Below are 20,373 nucleotides of genomic sequence, written 5' to 3' on the forward strand. Positions count from 1 at the left end.
TGGGTGTTGCAGGCAGGCTGCACCCGGGAACTCGCCCCCAGCTCCTTGGGCGGGAAGGAGGGCTCCGCAAAGTGGGCAGAGGCGCCTCCCGAATTCCACGACCGAGGTGACACCGCTCAAGCTTGGGCCTCGAGGTGGATGAGTTTTCCGGGGGCCGACGACGACAGCGGCGTCATTTGCTCCGGGCTTTCCCGTCTCCTCCGCCTGCCGACTGGCCACGTCTGGGACGCTGCAAGGAAGCTCAAGGCAGCTCCCCATCAGTTCCCGGGTGCCGAACCCTCGACGCACCCCAGCACACCTGGGGTCGCTTCTGGGGCTCAGGGCCCTTGGGCGGTCCAAGACCCCATCGTGGAGCCGGAATAGAGCGGCCTCCGGGGGTGCGGCCACCCCCACCCCCAGGAACCTGGGCGGTGGGATCGGGGTTCCGGTGGGGGGGAGCCCGGAAGGCGCGCCGGGGAGGGCCCGCGAGGCGCGCGGGGCGTGGCCGGCGGCGCAGGGGGTCAATGTCCGCTCCGCCCCCGAGGCACTGACTCAGTTTCACCAGAAACCTGGGGAGGAGGTGGCCGGTCCCCTAAGCACCGGCACCCGGGCGGAAGCGGCTGGCGTGGCCGCGCAGGAAGCCGGGACCGGAACCTTGGCCGGCCGGGCCCCACCCCGCTCACCTGCGCAGGTAACCGAGCCCCGGCGCGCGGGGCCCGGTGGAGGCGGAGCGGGCGGGGAGCATGTGTGGTCCTTCGTTCAGCGCCCCGAGTGGGTCGGGGTACGTGGCTCCCTCTGCTCGTCGGCCTGGCCGTCGGGGGCGGCGGGGTACCCGCGGTGTGCGTGGGAAGGTCGGGCCGGCCGATCGCCCTGCACTCTCGGGGTGCTCGATTGCTCCCCAGCCCTGCCCTGCACTTCCTCCGGGCGGCCCGGCTGATCCGGTGTCTCCTCCTCCGTCCCCTCCCCTCCTCTCGCAGGTAGCCAGCACCCTCGGAACTCAGTCGCGCGCGGTGAAGGTGACCCCCCTGGGGAGGAGGGCGACGGCCCTCGGGAGGACCATGGCCGGCGCCCGCGTCCTCCAGGTCCGCATTCGTGTGGTGGCCGTGTGGCTCGTGGGCGCGCTCAGCCTCCAGGGTACCGCGGCCGGGCTGCCGCCCGAGCCTCCCGGCCTGGCTGCCGGAGCCGCCGCCTGCCTCGACCGCTTTACCCCCGGGGTCCCCGACTTCGTGCTGGACACCGATGCCTCGGTGGGCAACGGGGCCACCTTCCTGGGCTCCCCGACGGTGCTCCGGGGCTGGGACTGCGTGCGCGCTTGCTGCAACACCCCCACCTGCAACTTGGCGCTGGTGGAGCTTCAGCCCGACGGCGGGGAGGACGCGGCCGCCTCCTGCTTCCTCATCAACTGCCTGTACGAGCAGAGCTTCGTATGCAAGTTCGCGCCCCGGGAAGGTTACGCCAACTACCTGACGCGGGAGGTTTACCGCTCCTACCGCGAGCTGCGGACCCAGGGCTTCGGAGGTGAGGAGGAGGGCCCGGATGGATGGATCGGGGCTGGTTATTTGGAGTTCTGGGGTTGGGAGTGGGCATCAGAGAGGAGTTAAGGAGAGTCGCTTCTACTCTTCGCCTTCCAAGTAGGTGGTACTGACAGTAAACAAGACTGCCAGACGGAGGTGGCCCCCGGGAGCCCAGACTCTGGCTCCTACTGAGGCCGTTGCTAGGCTGGTGATTTGGCTTCAGTCTGGGAGAGGTACCCGGGCCCTGGTCACATGTAGCTGAGTCAGGGAGCCGCTCTCTGGTGAGGGTGAGGAACTCCTGGCCCAGCACTGGTGTGGGTGTCTCTGAGGAGCTCTTGACTGAGTCCCGTGATCCTCGGTCTCTTGTCCATGGGCTGTCTTAGGTCTGGATGTCTCCGGCCTGGTTAATATTGACCTCTTGGGGACCTGGGGGGACCGACCCCAGAGACTGAACGAAGGACAAGGAACGAACCCAGTCTGGGATTAAACCAAATGGGGGAAGGGGAGTGGTTTGGACACAGTAGTCTAGAGGCTGGGGTGGGGGTGAGGAGGGTTGCCGGGTGAGTCAGCCTGTTGGCATGTATCTGGTAGGGGAGGGATGTCAGCTGTTCTGGCAGGTGTGTGCGCGTGCCAGCCAGGCTGGGCTCTCTCCGCTTAGAACCTGCTAGCCAAACTGCCGGTTTGCCTTGTTTACTTCCGGGATAAGGGAAAAGTGGGGGGTCAGAGAGGAAGGGCTGGAGCTCCTCTTCTCTTCCTTCTTGGATGGAACAGTCAGCTGGGATCACATACACACATGCACATACATTCATTCTAACACATATACACACACACAGGCGCGTGCGGGCGCACACATACGGATATGCGACGCACCTTCATTCCACTCTCCATCTGCTATTCTGGGCTGGTGGGGCCCGGGGATAGGGATGGGTCATCACTGATAACTTGTGTGGCACTTGATAGTTTAACTGCTGTGCCACTGAGTTCTTTTTCCCAGCCCTCATCACAGCCACCTGTGGGATGGGTGCTATTAGTAGTCATTTTTGTTTTTGATTGGAAATTGACATTCAGAAGATCTTTGTCCAGTATCACACCACCCAAATATGGGAGATCTGGCATTCTGCCCCCCCCCCCCCAGGTCCTGTTTGAAAAAAAAAATAACCTTATTTTTTTCTTTCTTGATTGAAGAACAAAGCAGATGGGCCAGAGTGATAATACAGTGGGTAGGGCAGGTAGGGTGGGGAGGGTGATGGCCAACAACTACGAAAACAGCCCTCTGACCCCAGGGGGCAGCCCACTGGGTAATGGACCTGGATGCTGAGGAGCCCTGCAGCTTGCACTTGACTCAGGCTGAGCCAGGAGCTGCTTTTGCTTTTTGTGTTGTTGTTGTTTGTTTTTGCTTTTTGGGTCACACCCAGCGATGCTCAAGGGTTAATCCTGGCTCTGCACTCAGGAATTCAGAAATTACTCTTGGCGGTGCTTGGGGGACCATATGGGATGCCAGGGATCGAACCCGGGTCTGCCGCATGCAAGGCAAATGCCCTACCCGGTATACTATTGTTCCAGCCCCCTGCTGGGGTATTTTGGAAAGTGGGGAAAGGGCATTACTGTCCAACCTTCTCCTGGGCCAGCCTGGTCCTGGTGAGAGGCCTGCTTTATCCCTTCCCTTCCACTAGCTGTCCTGGGTCACCGAGAAGAGGTGGGATGGGGATTCCCCGGGGGGGGGGCACCAGTTCTGGGCCAGGCCCGAGCCTGTTCCACAGGAAGGAGCAGAGTGTGGGAGGTGCGGTCATTGAGCTTAACCTCCTGTGCTCTTCCTGCTCGGACAGTCTGTGGAGTCTTTCCCTGTCTGTTTCCCCGAAAGCCCAGGGTCTGGTCAGGCTTTTGACGGGGCCGCACCACCCTGGGTTAGGATCCTCCTGTGGGACCCCACACTGCACCAGCCACCCCAAGATTGGCCTATTAGAGCAGAGAGGAGGGAGTGCAGATTTCCTGTAGCACTGGGGTGCAGGGTAGGCTTGGACTGAGTGAGCTCCAGCTATTTTGGGGGAGCTGCGTTGCTTTGGGGAGTGGGAGATGCTGTGTGTTTATCAAGAAGTCCACACTCAGCTGAGTTGGCCCTCGGGGAATTGAAAGGAAAGTGCAGCTATTCATTGTGGCCTCCTGGAGCAGGGCCGAAGGCCAGGTGCGCGGCAGTGCCCAGGCTCAGGAACCTTTGATTCGATGAGCTGAGCATCATGGGATAGAGAAATCCTCTCTGGGGTAAAGCAGTTCCCCTTTCCCTGCCTGTGGCCCAGCCAGTTCAGTCCAGATTCCTCCTGAGCTGCTTCTTCCCCTGCCCTCCCCCTTTCCTGAGGCTTGGCGGGAGGAGCCTGGTTCCCTCAGAGTGGCCCTGCATTGGCCCTGCGTTCCTGTGGCAGAGGGAGGGGTGCTTGGAGGCGCCAGCCCTGTGTACCCAGGGAAGGTGGGAAGAAGGGAGTGGTAGGACGGGCTCCTGCCCCTTCTAGGGGCAGGGAGAGGGGGTGTCACCAATGTGACCAAGGCCTGACACACCCCTCTGCCACTTGCACCCCAGGGCGCTGGGGCTGCCTGCCATTTAGACTCAGGGTTGTCTCTGCTCCCCTTTTGGACTGCTAATAACTCTACAAACTGCCAGGAGGGAGGAGCGGCCCCTCCCAGCCCCCTTGGCGTTGTCTCGAAGGCCTCCCACCTTCTGGCCGGCCCCTGGCATGTCCTCTGCACCCTCTCCTGATGCCCAGCCTGCCCACTGGGCTGGGGGCAAGCTCCAGCATGCACTTTCCTTCTTGCTCTCAGCTTCCTGTCTTGTTTTTAGGTCGTCGGGCCTCTGTACCTCTCTTGGCCTGCTTCTCTGCAGCAGCTCTCTCTCTGGGCTGCCCCTCTGTGACCTGGGTGCACCCCCCCCAACCACCTCTGTGAGTGCTCCCTCCATCTGTTTTCTCAGCCTCTTCCCAGGGGAATCCCTGTGACTCAATCTCCGAGCAGCTGGCTTATCTCCTATACTCTTCTTCATTGAAGTCACTTTTATTGAGTTTAACCTTATCCATCCAAAGAGAAAGTGTTGGCGCTCTGCCCTACCACATCCTGCAGCTCGACTTCCCCATATGCTAGAGCTGCCAGGGGCTACGCAAGGGAGCTTGTTTAGCATAGGGAGGAATTGGAGATAACCTCAGCCTCTGTCAGCATACACAGTAATTGGACTCCAGGATGCTGTTTTATTTAATTTCATTTAATTAATTCATTTGGGGAGGGGCTTTTTTTGGGTCACACGGGGTTGCTTCTAGCTCTGTACAAAGGAATTACTCCTGAAGGTGCTCAGGGGACCTTACAGCATGCCAGGGATAGAACCTGGGATGGCCTCCTGCATGGCAAACGCCTTGCCCTTTCTTTGTACTATAGCTCCAGCCCCCCCACGATGCTCTTTGAATAATACAATAAACCCAAAGGCCACATGGTTTTGTTTTTTAATAGGGAAGGAAGGAAGAATCTAAATCAAGTGGAGGTTAAATAAATTGTAAATTGTGGTGCATTTGCAAATTAGCAACTTACTTTTGCAACTAAAAGGAAAAAGGAGCTCAGACTGAAGGTAATTCAAAGGGCTGGAGCATAGGTTTGCATATAGCAGGCCTGGTTCAATCTCTGGCCCCTTATGTGGGCCCCTGAGCACCACTGGGTAAGACCTAAGCCCCCTTCTGACAGGCCCCCCCAAAAAAGAAAAGAAACTCTGTTGCTATGGAATGATTTTCAAAAATATATTGTGGAAAATCAGGAAGTTGTATGGTTCTAAATTTATTTAACATTCACGCACACACACATAGTGGGTACTTCTCTAAGGAAAACTTTTTGGATCATTTTTAGTCAATTATTCGTAACAAGTAATACAAGATAAATTATTTAGCATCTGCCTTTGGGGCAGGCTTGGGTGGTGGAGGGAAAAATCGAAATAATGGGGGTGGGAAGGTGTAATGGGGATAGGATTGGTGGTGAAATATTGAATATAATCAATTACTGTGAACAACTCTTTAAAAATAAAATTTAAAAATAAAGAGTGGGTGCCTCTAGAAAGGGAAACCTACGGACTAAAGAAGCAAAAGGGGACTTCTTTCTTAATATACTTTTTAGTGTTCTTTCCCCCTTTTTTGATTGGATGGGTGTTGGGACTATCCATGGTGAGGCTCAGGGGCTACTACTGGCTCTGATCTCAGGGGTGACCCCTGGCAGTGCTGGGAATTCAAACTGGGATTGGCAAGATGCAAGTCAAAGTTCTTAGCCCCTGTGCTATCTCCAGCCCTGTCCTTTATGAAAAGAAATACATATTGTTATATGTTTCAAAGAGCATATATCTTATGACATCAAAGAACTTTGTTTAACTGTTACTTTTTCTGTTTGTTTTTGGACCACACCCAATCATGCTCAAGGCTTCTTCCTTGCTTTGTACTCAGGAATCATTCATGGTGAGGCTTTGGGGATCATGTGGCAAACGCAATTTGGCTGAGTAAAAGGGAAGTGCCATACCTATTGTACTGTTGCTCCAGCCCTTTTCTTTCTTTTCTTTCTTTTTTTTTTTTGAGGGGTATCTCCCCCAGCAATTTGGGGGTCACCGGTACTCCCAGCAGTATTTGCAGTTGTTTTTTTTTTTTTTTGGCTTTCTGGGTTACACCCGGCAATGCACAGGGGTTACTCCTATCTCTGCACTCAGGAATTACTCCTGGCGGTGCTCAGGGGACCATATAGGATGCTAGGAATCGAACCAAGATTGGCCACGTGCAAGGCAAACACCCTACCTGCTGTACTATCGCTCCAGCCCCTATTTGCAGTAATTGGGGGGTATTTTATGGGTTCTTTTAAGTTTTGGAGCCATACCTAGCAATGCTCAGGGCTTACTCCTAGCTCTACAGTCAGGAATTACTCCTGGAGATGCTCAGGGGATCACATGGGATGCTGGAGATCGATCCTGGGTCAACTTCATGCAAGAAGGCAAGTACCCTCCTCCCTGTACTATCACTCCAGCCTGCCCCAGCAGTTTTTTGGGGGGCCATGTAGTGTTGGAATTGAACCCAGGACCTTTGTGCATGCTACATATTTGAGCTATCTTCCTGGCCTAACCCTCTGAGCTATCTCCTTGGCCCCTTTTCTAAAATTTTGTTTAGGGGGCTATACCTGCCGGTACTCAAGGGCTAATCCCAGCTCTGTGCACAAGGATCACTTCTAGCTGTGCTCAGGGGACCTTGTGATGCTGGAAATTGAACTGAGCCTGCTGCATGTAAAACATGTGTTCAGCCCTTTGAGCAGTCTCTCTTAACCATGTTTTAAAATTTGTATCATGTACATGTATGCCTTAAGTGCAAAACCCAAACCCCAATATCATAAAAGCCATGAAAATCTCACCCAAATGTCATGGAGTGATCTGCAGTGTGATTTGGAGAGAGCTTCAGCTGTGGAGTCAGACCGGGGTTCAATCCTGGATCTGCCGTTGGGATGCTCAGTAATCCTGAGCCTGCTCGGGTGACTGTTTCCTCACCTGGGAAGAGATAAGAGCATGGTTGTGGTGGGAGGATAGGCAGTGTATATAGAGGGTCACCACAACTCTGTGAAAGTTCGGATGGTAAGTGTTTACGCTTTGTGGGCCTACTCATTCTCTGTTACAGTTTTTTTTTTTACTCTTCTTGCTTCTTAAGGTGAAAGCAGCCTGCCCACTACATGAAAACAAATAGGAGAGGCTGTGTTCTAGTTTCTGGACACAAATTTATTTTTATGTATTTTGCACATGAAATAGTATTATTTGTTTTTGCTATTTTTAGCCACTAAAAAGATGATGGGTGCTGAAGAGAAAGTACTAAGGATAGGGTGCTTGCCTGACCCATAGTTAATTGGGTTCCATCCGTGCCACCTTATGTGGTCCTCCAAACCCTCCCTGTAGTGATCTCTGAGTGCAAAGCCAGGAATATACTAGCCCTGAGCACCGCTGGGCGTGGACAGAAAACCAAAACAACAATAAGAAGATAATATTCTTTGGATTTTTCTTTTTCAATCATTAAAAATATGGTGGGGGCCAGAGAGATAGTACAGGGAGTCAGACACTTGCCTTGTAAGTAGACTACCAGGTTCAATCTTTGGCACCTCATACAGTCCCCAAGACCCAGCAGGGGTAAGCCTTGAGTACATGTGATTGTGTCCCTATGCAGAAAACTAAACAAAGCAAATAGTGAGAGAGGGTCAGGTTGGGACTCTGCCTTACATGGTTAAGACCTTAGGTTTGATACCCAGAGCATAAGGGGGAAAATGTTGAAAAACCGAGGTGGTTGTTTAACAAATTGGAATAATATAGCAGGTTGGGGGCTGGAGCAATAGTACAGTGGATAGGATGTTTGTCTTGCATGTGGCCGACTGGGTTCAATTCCCAGCATGCCATATGGTCCCTCAAGCACCTCCAGGAGCGATTCCTGAGTGCTAAAGCCAGGAGTAACCCCTGAGCACCGCCAGGTGTGACTCAAAAATTTAAAAAAAAAAAGTATATGTAGGGAACTGGCCTGGCACACTGCTGACCTGGATTTAATCCTCTGTTGCATGTGCATGTATGGTTCCTAGAGCACGAGTGATCCCTGGGTGCAGTATCAGGGGTAAGTCCTTTTTTTTTTTTTTTTTTTTGGCTTTTTGGGTCAAGGCAAACGCTCTACCCGCTATACTATCACTTCAGCACAGGGTTAAGTCCTGAGCACCTCTGGGTGCAGTCCCCCAAAACAATAATAGTAAACTGGTAAACATGGTTCCAAACTTGCCCAAGTCTTCACCTTTCTGAAGCTCCCACCTGCATCTTCCTACCTGCCAGTCTGTTCCCCATTTGCTTGACTTCCCTCAACTTCATCTTTTCTGTGATGGCACCAACTTGTCTGACTTCCTTTCCACAGGCCCCAAGCTGAGTGTACACACTTCTTCCCCATTCCCTGCACACTGCAAAGTCATCCCTGCCTCAGACTAGCCTCTCCCCAGTCTCTGCTTGGAAGCCTGGGCCGGTGTACTCACCCCCTCTGGGAATTAACTGCTTCTCCCCAGAGCTCAGCCATGCCCCTGATATCCACCTCCCTTAGACTTCTGGGTCCTCAGTGAGGAAGGGCAGTGTCTGAGGCAGCCTGACTTTCAGCACTCCATAACAGCCAACAGTATTCGTCTCTGCCTGTACCATGGTTAGATATATAAAATGTTGGACTAGAGCAATAAGCAGGCTGGAGCGATAGAACAGCGGGTAGGGTGTTTGCCTTGCATGTAGTCGACCCGGGTTCGATTTCTCTTGTCTGTGTCGGAGAGCCCGACAAGCTACCGAGAGTATCCCACATGCAAGGAAGAGCCTGGCAAGCTACCTGTGGCGTATTCAATATGCCAAAAACAATAACAAGTCTCACAATGGAGAAGTTACTGGTGCCCACTTGAGCAAATTGATGAACAACAGGAGGACAGTGCTACAGTGCAGAGCAATAATACAACTGATAATACACTCGCTTGGCATGTGGCTGACCCATATTCAATCTCCAGCATCACATTTGGACCCCAAACACTACCAGGAGTGAGCCCTGAGCACAGTCAGGTATAGCCCCAAATCTCTCCTCTCTCTTTCCTCTTCCCACCTCTCTGTTTCTCTCTCTCTCTGAAGTACAAAAACCCTCTAAGAGGAGGAGGGGGCGGGAAGGAGAGGGAGAGAAGCACCACACCCAGTAGTACTTGGGGCTGCTCTTACCTTAGTGCTCAGGGGGTCATAAGCTAAAGATAGAACTGTGGGCCTCACCCAGAAGAGGCAAACCACATTCCAGGTCCCCCAAGGAAAGGCTGATAAAATCTCAAGGCCTAATTAGGCTGCCAAAATGAAGAAGGACAAAAATGACTGTCTGTACTTTCAATGCACGTACGCTGGCATCAGATGCATCCTTCGAGGACCTGATAGTACACGCGCGAAAGATCAAGTATGACATCATTGATCTGACCAAGGAAAGAAGGCATCAATCATATCACGCCATTTTCAACATGGAGAAGAACTATTCCTCGAAACATGCGTCAAAAGAGGCCTCGGTGATATCAGTGTCCTTGTCAACACAAACTTGGCCATAAGTATTGATTCATTCGAATGCCTAACAACTCGAATCGGATGATTACACATGAATAGATGTGGCTCACTGCCAGCAGTTTCTATCTTTGTTGTCTATGCACCAACATCCACTTGTGATGAAGGAGAAATTGAGAAGTTCTACATGGAGCTGGAGAAGTTCTATAAAGAAGACCATACCTTCTACAAGATCTTTGTCGGTGATTTTAATGCCAAGATAAAATCAGCCAGAGAACTCCAGAGAAGATCAGCCAGAGAACTCCACATTGTTCCATGGCCTAGAATGGAACGAACAGGGTGAGAGACTGAGTTCATCATGTCGACCAAGACCATCCATGGTAACTCACAATTCCAGAAGGCCGAATCTAAACGTTGGACATGGGAATCCCCCAGTGGACGATTCCACAACGAAATTGACGACATATTCAATCAGCGGTTCTGCCTGACTGATATCGCTATTGTCCCAAAATTCCAAATGGGATTGGACCACCATCTCCTTCATGCAAAATTCTCCTTCATGGAGCAGGGAGAAAGGGCTGTAAAGTTTAAGAAGAAAACTCCCAGAATGACCACCAACTGGGAGTTCTTTGGCACTACTCTGGCAACATGGCAAGATGCCATCGTTGACAACATTGACGAGGAATACGATTGACTGGTTCAGCACCTCCATGATTGTGCGAGGAATGCCAAGAGAGAGATAGCCACAAAAAGATGCCTGTCTTCGAACACTCTCAAGCTCATTCATCAACATGGCTTGGCACAAGCCTCAGGCAACCGCCAGCAAATGTCCGAGCTTGCAAAGCAGTGAAGAGAATTAATAAAGGAAGACCTCAAAGAGAGAAGAGCAGCAGTGCTGGCAGATGCGGCAGAAGCTGGGAAAAGCATTTGCAATACCTGCCTGTCCTTTGCCAACTACAAGACCAAGATGACTGCCCTCCGACCTCCTCATGGATCTATCACATCTTCCAGAAGGGCAATAGAGAAGATTATCCATGACTTCTACTCAGATCTCTTCGATAGCCACGTCCACCTGTCCACATACCAAATTCCACAGGATGGATATGTCGTTCCCAACGTTCTTCCTTCCTAAATCTGACATGCCATTTCTTTGGTAAAGAAGTGAACAGCACCCGGCTCAGACAAGGTCAGACCCGAACACCTGAAGAATCTGCCCTTAGTACTCATCAATACTCTGGCTCGGCTCTTCACACGCTACCTCTCTGAATGCAAGGTTCCATCCCAGTGGAAAACCAGCAGAACTGTACTACTGTACAAGAAGGGAGACCTCCACAACATTGGCAACTATCGCCCGATCTGTCTGTTGTCTGTCGTGTGCAAGCTGTTCACTCGAGTCATCCTGGATAGGATTGGCAGAACACTAGATGAAGGACAACCATGCAAGCAAGCCGGGTTTGGAAAAGGATTCAGCACGATTGACTATATCCACACGATAACCAAGCTCATTGAGGTTTCTCGGGAGTTGAAGATGCCGCTCTGTCTGACGTTCATTGATTTAAAGAAGGCCTTTGATTCTGTTGAGACGGAAGCGGTCATTGAAGCCCTAGACAAATGGAGTTCAAATTCAATACATCAGGATCCTCCGTGAGCTGTATTACGGATTCACTACCAGGATCTCACCATTCTACAAGGAAGTGATCATCTATGTCAAGAGAGGGGTTCGGCAGGGTGATACCATTTCACTGAAACTCTTCAGTGCCACCCTCGAGAACATCATGCAACGACTGGAATGAGAAGAATGGGAGTGAAGATAGACGGTCGGCAACTACACCATCTCCGCTTTGCTGATTACATCGTTCTAATAACACCAGACATTATCCAAGCAGCACAGATGCTGGCCGACTTCAACCGTGAGTGTGGAAAGGTCTGACTACAGCTGAATCTCACGAAGACAGTGTTAATGAGAAACAGTCTCGTTCCTGACATTCCATTCACTCTCAAAAAAACGAACATCTCTGAATGCAACAGTTATGTGTACCTAGGTCTAGAAGTCAATATTATGAATGACCTGCCACCTGAATTGCGCAGGAGGAAGAGAGCGGCTTAGAACGCCTTCAAGAGCATTGAAGAAATAGCTAAGAGGACTGGGGGCTGGAGCAATCGCACAGCAGGTAGGGCATTTGCCTTGCATGCAGCCAACCTAGCTTCGATTCCCAGCATCCCATATGGTCCCCCGAGCACTGCCAGGAGTAATTCCTGAGTGCATGAACCAGGAGTAACTCCTGTGCATCTCAGGGTGTGACCCAAAAAGCAAAAAAAAAAAAGCTAAGAGGACAAAGAACCTTTGGATCTGGGCACATCTCTTTGATTCCTCTGTTCTTCCTGCATTAACATACACCTCAGAGACGTGGGCCCTACGAAAACAGGATGAGAATGCTATTCGGGTCTCCCAAAGAGGAATCGAAAGAGCTATGCTTGGAGTATCACGCTTCACTCAAATGAGAGAAAGAATCCAGAGTTCCGATCTCTGTCGACGATCGAGAATCAAGGACGCTGTCTCATTTGCCAGGGCGTCGAAAATCAGATGGGCTGGACACGTAATGAGATTTGGAGACAACTGCTGGACTAGAGCCATTACCAACTGGATTCCACGGGATGTCAAAAGATCACATGGCCGCCCACCTACGAGATGGTTAAACTTCTTTGTCAAGACCTTGTACAAAAGGTTTGAGGGCTCTAGAACGAGTAGATGCCATTGGGCTACACTAGCATGCGACAGAACAAATGGAGATATTACTGGTGCCTGCTAGAGCAAATCGATGAGTAAAGGGATGTCAAGTGATAAAGAAGTTTTTTGGGTCATACCCAGTGTGTTCAAGGACTTATTCCTGGCTCTGAGCTCAGGAATCACTCCTAGTGGGGCTCTGGGGATTGAATTCAGGCCATGCAAGGCAAGCACCCTACCCACTGGACTATCACTCTGGCTGCTCCAAATGTCCCATGGTTTCTGCTGTGCCCACATGCCTTGCCTGCCCCCCCCCCCACCGCGCCCTCCCCGGGCCTTCTGACCCACCGAACTAGGCGTATTCCCAACTTCTTCCTTGAGCCCATTCTGCTTTCTGCTGCCATAACAGCATAACACTAGCATTCGCTTCCCCACAATTAAAGGAAATAAAGATTGAAACAGAATTACCTGAGCTGGGGATGTGGTTCAGTGGGAGGGCTCTGGCCTCCTTTGTTTGGCATCCTGGTTTTGATCCCTAGCATTGAAAAGAAAACAAACAACAAAAAACCCTCCAAAACCCTGGCCTTGTTCCTTCAGCCCGCCCTGGCCTCTCCCATGTCTTGTGTACATACCACACACCACACTTCATCTTCACTTCATGGTCCTGGGCCGTATCTGCCTAACCAGCCCGGAATCCTCTCAGGGACAGAATATTTGCTTGTTTCAGATCAGGTGCCCATAGGGCTGAATGAAGATGTCAGCAGGGCCACCTCCTCTGCAGACCCTCAGGAGGACACCTCCCTACTTCCCTCCCTGGGCTCGCCTTGGTTTATCAGCAGCACCTCCAGACATTTTTTTTTCTTTTTGGAACACACCAAGCAATGCTTGGGGGACCTTGTGGGATGCATTATGGGGTGCAAGGGATTGAACCTGGGTCAGCCACAGGCAAGGCAAACACCCTACTCCATATACTATTGCCCCGGCCCTTTCAGTCTTGACCTCTGTATTCATGTGGTGTTTCCTCTGCTTTCTTAAGTGGGTCGCTTGGATCCAGATCTCAAAGGGAGGGGAGGTGGGAACTAAACTTGATTAGAAAATGACTTAATGGTGGAGGAATGGGTACTCAATCATTGTATGACTGAAATGTAATCATGAAAGTTTGTAAGTCTGTAACTGTACCTCACGGTAATACATTTAAAAATATATTAAAGAAAGAGACTTCAGACAAAAGCAAAGCAGTAGTTTCCTTAGAGAGTCCTGGTCAGAGGGACACAGCAGAGACCTCAGGGGGAATTCTGCCCAGCGCAGGCTTCATCTCCCTGCAAGGAGCCATTCTAGCAGTAAAGCAAGACGAGCATACTGTCTCAGGCGAAAACCTGGAAAACCCTGGGTGACAGGGGGTAGCATGTAGGGATTGGGAATACAAAGCAAGCTCGCCTGGGGTATATGGTGTAGAGAATAGAGCATTTCTGAATGTGTGTGACTGAGACATTTCCTACACAACCTGGGATCACAGATCAGAGATTTCCCCATGGACAGTAAGTTCAGACTCCTTCACTCTGTCCTCTCATAAAGACGCTTGTGAGGCGGACCGGAGTGATTGATAGTGGAGTGGGTAGGACACTTACCTTGCATGCAGCCAATCTAGGTTCGATCCCTGGCACCTCATATGCTTCCTCAAGCCCATCAGGAGTGATCTCTGAACTCAGGGCTAGGAGCAAGCCTTGAGCACAGCTGTGTGTGACCCTAAAACAAAACAAACAAAAATGATATACTTATTAGGGTGAAGGAGATAGCACAGTGTGTCACTACCCAGGGGCTCTGCTTAAGGATTGGGATGAACTTTCTCAACAGTGAACAGTACACATTTACTTACTTGGCTTTTCAAAAATATCATTGGGCCAAAGTGATAGTACAGTGGGGTAGGGCGTTTTTGCCTTGCAGGCAGCTGACCTGGGTTTGAGTTTGATCCCTGATGTCCCATATGGTCCCCTGAGCACTGCCAGGAGTAATTCCTGAGTATAGAGCCAGGAATAACCCCTAAGCATTGCCAGGTGTGACCCAAAAAGTAAATACATATGATTTCTGGTGCTGGAGAGATGGTACAGAGGGTAAAACACTTGCATGCAGTCAACATGAGTTCAGTCCTCAAAATTATATATGGTAACTGAGCACTGCCAGGAATGATCTCTGAGTGCAGAGACAGGAGTAAGCCCTGAGAACGGCAAGGTATAGCTAAGGAAAAGACTGTTTCTTTAATTAGTTAAGGCAAGTAGCATATATACCTACTTATTGTAGAAAACAAATATTTTTATTTTCTCCCCCAAATATCTTCTAGAAATGTATTTTTTCCTAATTTTTTTTCCTAAATAGCTTCAGTTGGCACATGCTATTTGCTTCAAAAAGTGAGTTTTACCATCTAAAAATATCTCCAGTGGGGTAAGAGTGATAGTGATACCTACAGCAGGTAGGGCACTTACCTTGCATGCAGCCAATCTGACTTTAACTCTTGGCCCCCATATGGTCCCGTTCCCGAGTCCTACCAGGAATGATCCCTGAGTGCAGGAGTAAACCCTGAGCACCACCCAGGGTGGCCCAAAAACCAAAACAAAATGAAAAATGTCTTCAGTGTAGGGGTCTGAGCAATAGTATAGCGAGTAGAGCATTTGCCTTGCACACAACTGACTTGGGTTTGATCCCTCATATCCCATAAGGTCCCCCAAGCCTATCAGGAGTGACCCCTCAGCACCACCAGGTGTGGGCCCGAGACAAAACAAAAAAGTTCTCATGCACCAAAGAACTAACTAAACAGAGAACAAGATGATAAGTGTGAACTTGTGTCTGCGGCCTTGCAAACTGCCAGGCCTAGTTGGTCTTGGGCTGTTCTGTACTGTCTCCTGTCCCCCAGGAGGGATCAGGGCCCTTCAGTGAGAGCTGACCTTATCCCACCTTCCCCAGGATCCAGGATTCCGAAGGCCTGGGCTGGCCTTGACTTGAAGGTGCAGCCCCAGGAACCCCTGGAGCTGAAAGGGGTGGACAACATGGATTGGCGCCTGCTGCAGGATGACCCAGCCGTCAGGATTGAGGTGAGCTCTGGACCGGCGCCCTGACCCCACATCTCCCCAGGGCCTGCTTTCTGGGCTGTATGCCAAGCAGTGGTTGCAAACAGGTGGTTAGAAGTTGAGGGTACACCTACTGTCCTCTTCCTCTGCTCTCCCTGTGGGAAAGACAGCTGGAAGGGCCTGGGGAAAGCCCAGCGGCACCAGAAGGTGCCACCTGACGGCCTCTCCCATGTGTAGAAGAAAGACCCGGACCAGGTGCAGCTGTGGGGACTCAAGGAAGGCACCTACCTGTTCCAGCTGACAGTGCCCAGCGCAGAGCAGCCCGACACCCCATCCAACATCACCATCACGGTGCTGTCTGCCAAGCAGACGGAAGGTGAGGGGGGTGGGAGAGGCCAACGCTGGAGCTTCCCCATCTGCCGATGGGCCCCTCTGACCAGGTTTCCTCCCCTCCCAGAATACTGCCTGGCGGCCAGCAAGGTGGGCCGCTGCCGTGGCTCCTTTCCCCGCTGGTACTATGACCCCAAAGATCAGCTCTGCAAGAGTTTTACTTACGGAGGTTGTTTGGGCAACAAGAACAACTACCTGCGGGAAGAAGAGTGCAGGCTGGCCTGCCGCAATGTGCAAGGTGGGCCTTCGCAGGGAGTCAGGGATTCGGGTGGCTATCCCCCCAAAGTGCGTGTGTTCTGTACTTAGGGAGGTGGGTGCAGGGCATTCCCACTCCCAACTGACTCATCCCCGCCTGAGCCCGCCTTGCTTTGCTCTTACATCTATGTTTTCCTCTCTCCCAGGCCCTTCAACGGAAAGGCATCTTCCAGGTAGGCTTGGCTTTTTCCTTCTTCCCCTGCCCTAATGTCCAGACCCAGCTGCCTTAGCCCAGTTCCTGCCCCCTGTAGGTGCAAGGAAGCCCTGCCCACCCCTCCTAGCACTGCCCCTACAGCAGCAGCCCCTAGTCAGGACCTTCCCCGTCGGGTGGGCAGGTCAAAGACGGGGCAGCCTGTGTCCTGGTTGGGTGGGGATAGAAAACCCTTGGGGTGTGCTGGCCTCTGTTCGCCCCTCACCTCTCTTCCGCACGGGTGCCACGGCTCCAACAGTGTGTTCTACCCTCTGTAAAACCACCGAGTTCCGCTGCAACGATGGCTGCTGCATCGACAGCTTCCTGGAGTGTGACGACACCCCTGACTGCCCTGATGCCTCTGATGAGGCCGCCTGCGAAAAATGTGAGTTCCGTGAGATGGAGAGCCTGTCCACCCTAGCAGGTGTGGGAGCCCCTCCTTGTTCAACCTGTGCCTTTGATCTTTAATTTTGCAGATGCCAGTGGCTTCGAGGAGCTGCAGAGCATCCCTTTCGCCAGTGACAAAGGTGAGTTCTCGGTGGCCAGGGCCAGGGCTGTTGCTGCAGCTGTGCAGCTGTCTGGGGCTGGGCTCCCCCACTCTCTTTAGCATGACTTCTCCACACCTTCCCAGGTCAAATACTATTGAAGCAATAGTATTTACTAAATGTGTTAACCACTTTGGTCTCTGCTGCCAGGGATTGAACCCAAGGGCTTATGCATGCAAAGAAGGTGCTCTACTACTGAATAAACTATATCCCAGGCACAAGTCTTGGCGCCACACCCAGCACTTATCAGGGGTTATCTGTTCTTTGGGATTACAGTACTCTAGAAATCATGAGGTGTGGGGATCAAACTCCCATCATGTTCACGCAAAATATGCCCCTCAGCCTGTTGAGCTATCTCTCCGACCCCCCAATTACTTTTTTAAAGATATGTGTTAAAAAGGAAATAGTATCCTGGGTGGGGAACTTGTCTCACACAACATTGACCCTGGTTCGATCCCTGGTACTGTATATGGTTCTCTTGAGCACTACCAGGAGTGATCTCTGAGCACAGAGCCAGGAGTAAGCCTGGAGTACCATGTGTTTTACACACACACACACACACACACACACACACACACACACGCACCACATACACACAGAAAAGCTGAAATTAAACTGAAAAAGTAAGTTTGGACCAGAGCTGGCATCACTTACTTCTGTACCTAAGCTGATTGTTCAAGAATTGTCTTTCTGGCTTGGGCAGCACTGCAGATAAGCCAGATGTTTTGCGGCAGCAGCCATGTGAAGCTTGGTGGAGGGATCAGGAAGGCTTGATTGAGTGATTCACCTCTCTGCACATACCTGACCTCCCAGGGCACTGCGTGGACCTGCCATACACGGGGCTGTGCAGTGAGAGCATCCCCCGCTGGTACTACAACCCCTTCAGTGAGAGCTGCGAACGTTTTACCTACGGCGGTTGTCAAGGCAATCAGAACAACTTTGAGGAGGAGCACCAGTGCCTTGAGTCCTGTAGGGGCATCTCTAGTAAGCAAGGCAGGCCAGGGGACTTGAGGATAGAGCCCTCAGTTTGGTCCTGGCTGGCCTGGTCATATCTCGTCTGCCTGGAATGGGTGTGGGAGCGAGAGCATGAGGGAGTAGCCAAGTCGCAGAACTTCTTATTGTTATCTTTCCTCCCTCTCATTTTGTAGAAAAGGATGTGTTTGGCCTGCGGCGGGAAAACCCCATTCCCTCTGTGGGTAAGTCCTGGTCTGCCCTGTCCCAGTTAAATAGGAACCAACCCAGGATTGAGTGTGCATGACTGGTGGGACTGCCTGGGTCGGATGGAGAAGGATCCTGAGGGTGGCTAAGGGGACAGAGCCACACTTAGTGGACATACCTGCCATGGGGAATTCCTTCTATATAAGCTCGCTGCACAGCACCAGGACTGAGGTTGAGGATATGGCTGAGTGGTCGCACACAGCCTAGCATGTATGAGATTCTGGGTTTGGTCCCATACACACCAAGCAAATCCTAGCCAAGCCAAAGAGCTAGCTCAGTGGCTGAGCACTTGCTTTGCATGCAGGAGGTCAAGGCTCAATCCAGGATATTGCATGAACCTGAGCAATGAGCCAGGAATCATGCTTGAGTAGCATCATCCAGTGTGGAACCCCTAAAAATATCCTAGCCAAGCTAGATCAACTGTGCTTGCAGGAGCCCTAGGTTTTGTCCTCACCATGACCCCCCAGCACAACTGGGAGTTACTCTTAAGCACTGCTCAATGTGGCCCAAAAACAAACTTTGAAAAATTAAGTTGGGGGTCAGAGCAATACTATAGCAGGTAGGATGCATGCCTTGTCTAAAACCTGGTTTAATCTCCGGCATCCCATATGGTCTCCTGAGCACCGCCAGGAATGATTCCTGAGTGCAGAGCCAGGAGTAACTCCTGAGCATCGCTGGATGTGGCCCAAAACAAAACAAAAAAATTAAGTTGGGGCCAGAGCAATAGTACAACAGGTGGAGTGCTTACCTCAGCACTCAATATGGTCCTTGAGCACCACTGGGTATAGCCCCAAAAGAAGTCCCCCCTCACCTCCATTTTTTTTTTTTTTTGCTTTTTGGGTCACACCTAGTGATACTCAGAAATTACTCCTGGGGGTGCTTGGGGGACCTTATGGGATGCCAGGGATTGAACTCTGGTCGGCCATATGCAAGACAAATGTCCTACTCACTCTACTATCACTCCGTTCCCTCCCCAAAAAAATTTTTTTTAAAAACTAAAATTAAAAAAAAAATGTAGGGCTGGAGTGATAGCACAGCAGGTAGGGTATTTACCTTGCACTCGGCTGACCTGGGTTCGATTCCCAGCATCCCATATGGTCCCCCAAGCACCGCCAGGAGTAATTCCTGAGTGCAAGGGCAAGGAATGTGTGTGTGTGTGTGTGACCCAAAAAGGGAAAAAATAAAAAAAATGAAAAATATGTAAGTTAATAAAATCCTAGCCAAGTTCCAGGATCTTTTCATGAGCATTGGGAAACTTAGTCGGGAGGCATGCTCTCCACTAAGACCTCTCAAATCAGATTTTTTCCAGCTGAGCAGGGTGGGTGCCGTTGAGCAGGTGCTGTTGGGACTCATTGTCTCCTCCTCCGGCTCCTTTTTCCCCCCAGGCTCTGTGGAGGTGGCCATTGGGGTGCTCCTGGCCACCTGCATCGTGGTGGTGCTCGCCATTCTGGGTTACTGCTTCTTCAAGAACCAGAAAAAGGGTTTCCACAGACATCGCCACCGCCGCCACCACGCCCCGCCCTCCACTCCAGCCAGCTCCACCATCTCTACCACTGAGGACATGGAACATCTGGTCTATAACCACACCACACGGCCCCTCTGAGCCAGGGGCTGCCTTGCCCGGCAGCCTGGAGTGCTTGAGCTGTCACCTGGCCCGACTTTCTCCTCGCCATGACCTGGGCTGGAGAAGACTTAGGGACCATGCACCTGGGGCCTGTTTCCCAGGCCCACTTTGCTTCAGGGGGTCAGGTCGCCAGCCCCTTTTGGGGGCAGATCTCAGCTAAAATCAGGCCTCTCCTTCTTGAGAAAGGACCTGGGTCTGGGAGCTGCAGAAAAACCTCTGATCCGGGAGTCACAGCAGAGCTGGACCTACCTACCCACTTCGATTTCAGAGGAAGTTGTGAAGTTTTACTCCTGGTCAGAGCTGCCTGCCTTCCTGCCTTGGCCTTGGGGAGGGGCCAGTGCACTGCAAGCTAGAGGCCTTCTCTGTCCTCCCCACTGCCCTCCCACTCTGCACAGGCTGGGTCGGGGCAGGGGCCCCCTGTATATTTTGCGCTGTACAGAGTTATGTTTATTTAATGCTGCGAAAGTGGGTGAAAGGAATGGAAAGTGGTTGCATATTGAATGTGTGCTGCCGCCTCCTCCTGTCCCCATGAGTGAGCCCCTTCCTGGCAGGGCTTGCTCCCCAGAACCCACCACACTATCCCTCACCTCCCATCACCCCCCACTTCCATAGGCCTTTGGCCTCCCTGCTGGGTAATAAAGTGATTTGTTCTGGGAGGCTTCTGCCTCTGTTCTATGGGCCTGGGGGAGAGTGGGGAGGACACCCTGTCCAACCGGTTGGGCCTGTGCCTGGCCCCATAGTTTAGCAGGTTCTCCCACCTGCCCGAAACTGCTCCTGGCCCCTGTGAGGCCTGGGAGAGCTGC

The 20,373-nt window shown here is 51.8% G+C and overlaps 1 protein-coding gene across 4 annotated transcripts; it reads left to right on the top strand.

The window, feature by feature from the left end:
• The first annotated feature begins 561 nt into the window (after positions 1-561).
• SPINT1 (serine peptidase inhibitor, Kunitz type 1) lies at positions 562-20,141 on the top strand. Of its 4 annotated transcripts, none has more exons than XM_056134083.1 (11): positions 562-670; positions 957-1,497; positions 15,245-15,372; positions 15,586-15,724; positions 15,806-15,976; positions 16,140-16,166; positions 16,440-16,568; positions 16,660-16,710; positions 17,542-17,712; positions 17,877-17,924; positions 19,332-20,141. In XM_056134083.1, exons 2-11 carry the CDS (start codon positions 1,038-1,040, stop codon positions 19,547-19,549), a joined length of 1,542 nt encoding a protein of 513 aa, XP_055990058.1. In that variant the 5' UTR covers positions 562-670; positions 957-1,037; the 3' UTR covers positions 19,550-20,141. The 4 variants fall into 4 exon arrangements, with proteins under 4 accessions (XP_055990058.1, XP_055990059.1, XP_055990061.1 ...); XM_056134084.1 differs by having other exon boundaries at positions 16,443-16,568; XM_056134086.1 differs by having other exon boundaries at positions 17,542-17,697; positions 19,332-19,423.
• Positions 20,142-20,373: the final 232 nt, after the last annotated feature.

Source organism: Sorex fumeus, unplaced genomic scaffold (genome assembly GCF_029834395.1).
Source record: "Sorex fumeus unplaced genomic scaffold, SorFum_2.1 ptg000098l, whole genome shotgun sequence".
In the NCBI taxonomy this organism is placed as follows: Eukaryota; Metazoa; Chordata; class Mammalia; order Eulipotyphla; family Soricidae; genus Sorex; species Sorex fumeus.

Excerpts from the sequence above, each read along its gene's own strand:
- SPINT1 (XM_056134083.1), top strand. The coding sequence starts at position 1,038 with ATGGCCGGCGCCCGCGTCCTCCAGGTCCGCATTCGTGTGGTGGCCGTG. Across the intron at positions 16,167-16,439 it reads AACGGAAAGGCATCTTCCAG|CAGTGTGTTCTACCCTCTGT; the intron begins GTAGGCTTGGCT and ends CCACGGCTCCAA. Across the intron at positions 16,569-16,659 it reads TGAGGCCGCCTGCGAAAAAT|ATGCCAGTGGCTTCGAGGAG; the intron begins GTGAGTTCCGTG and ends TTAATTTTGCAG.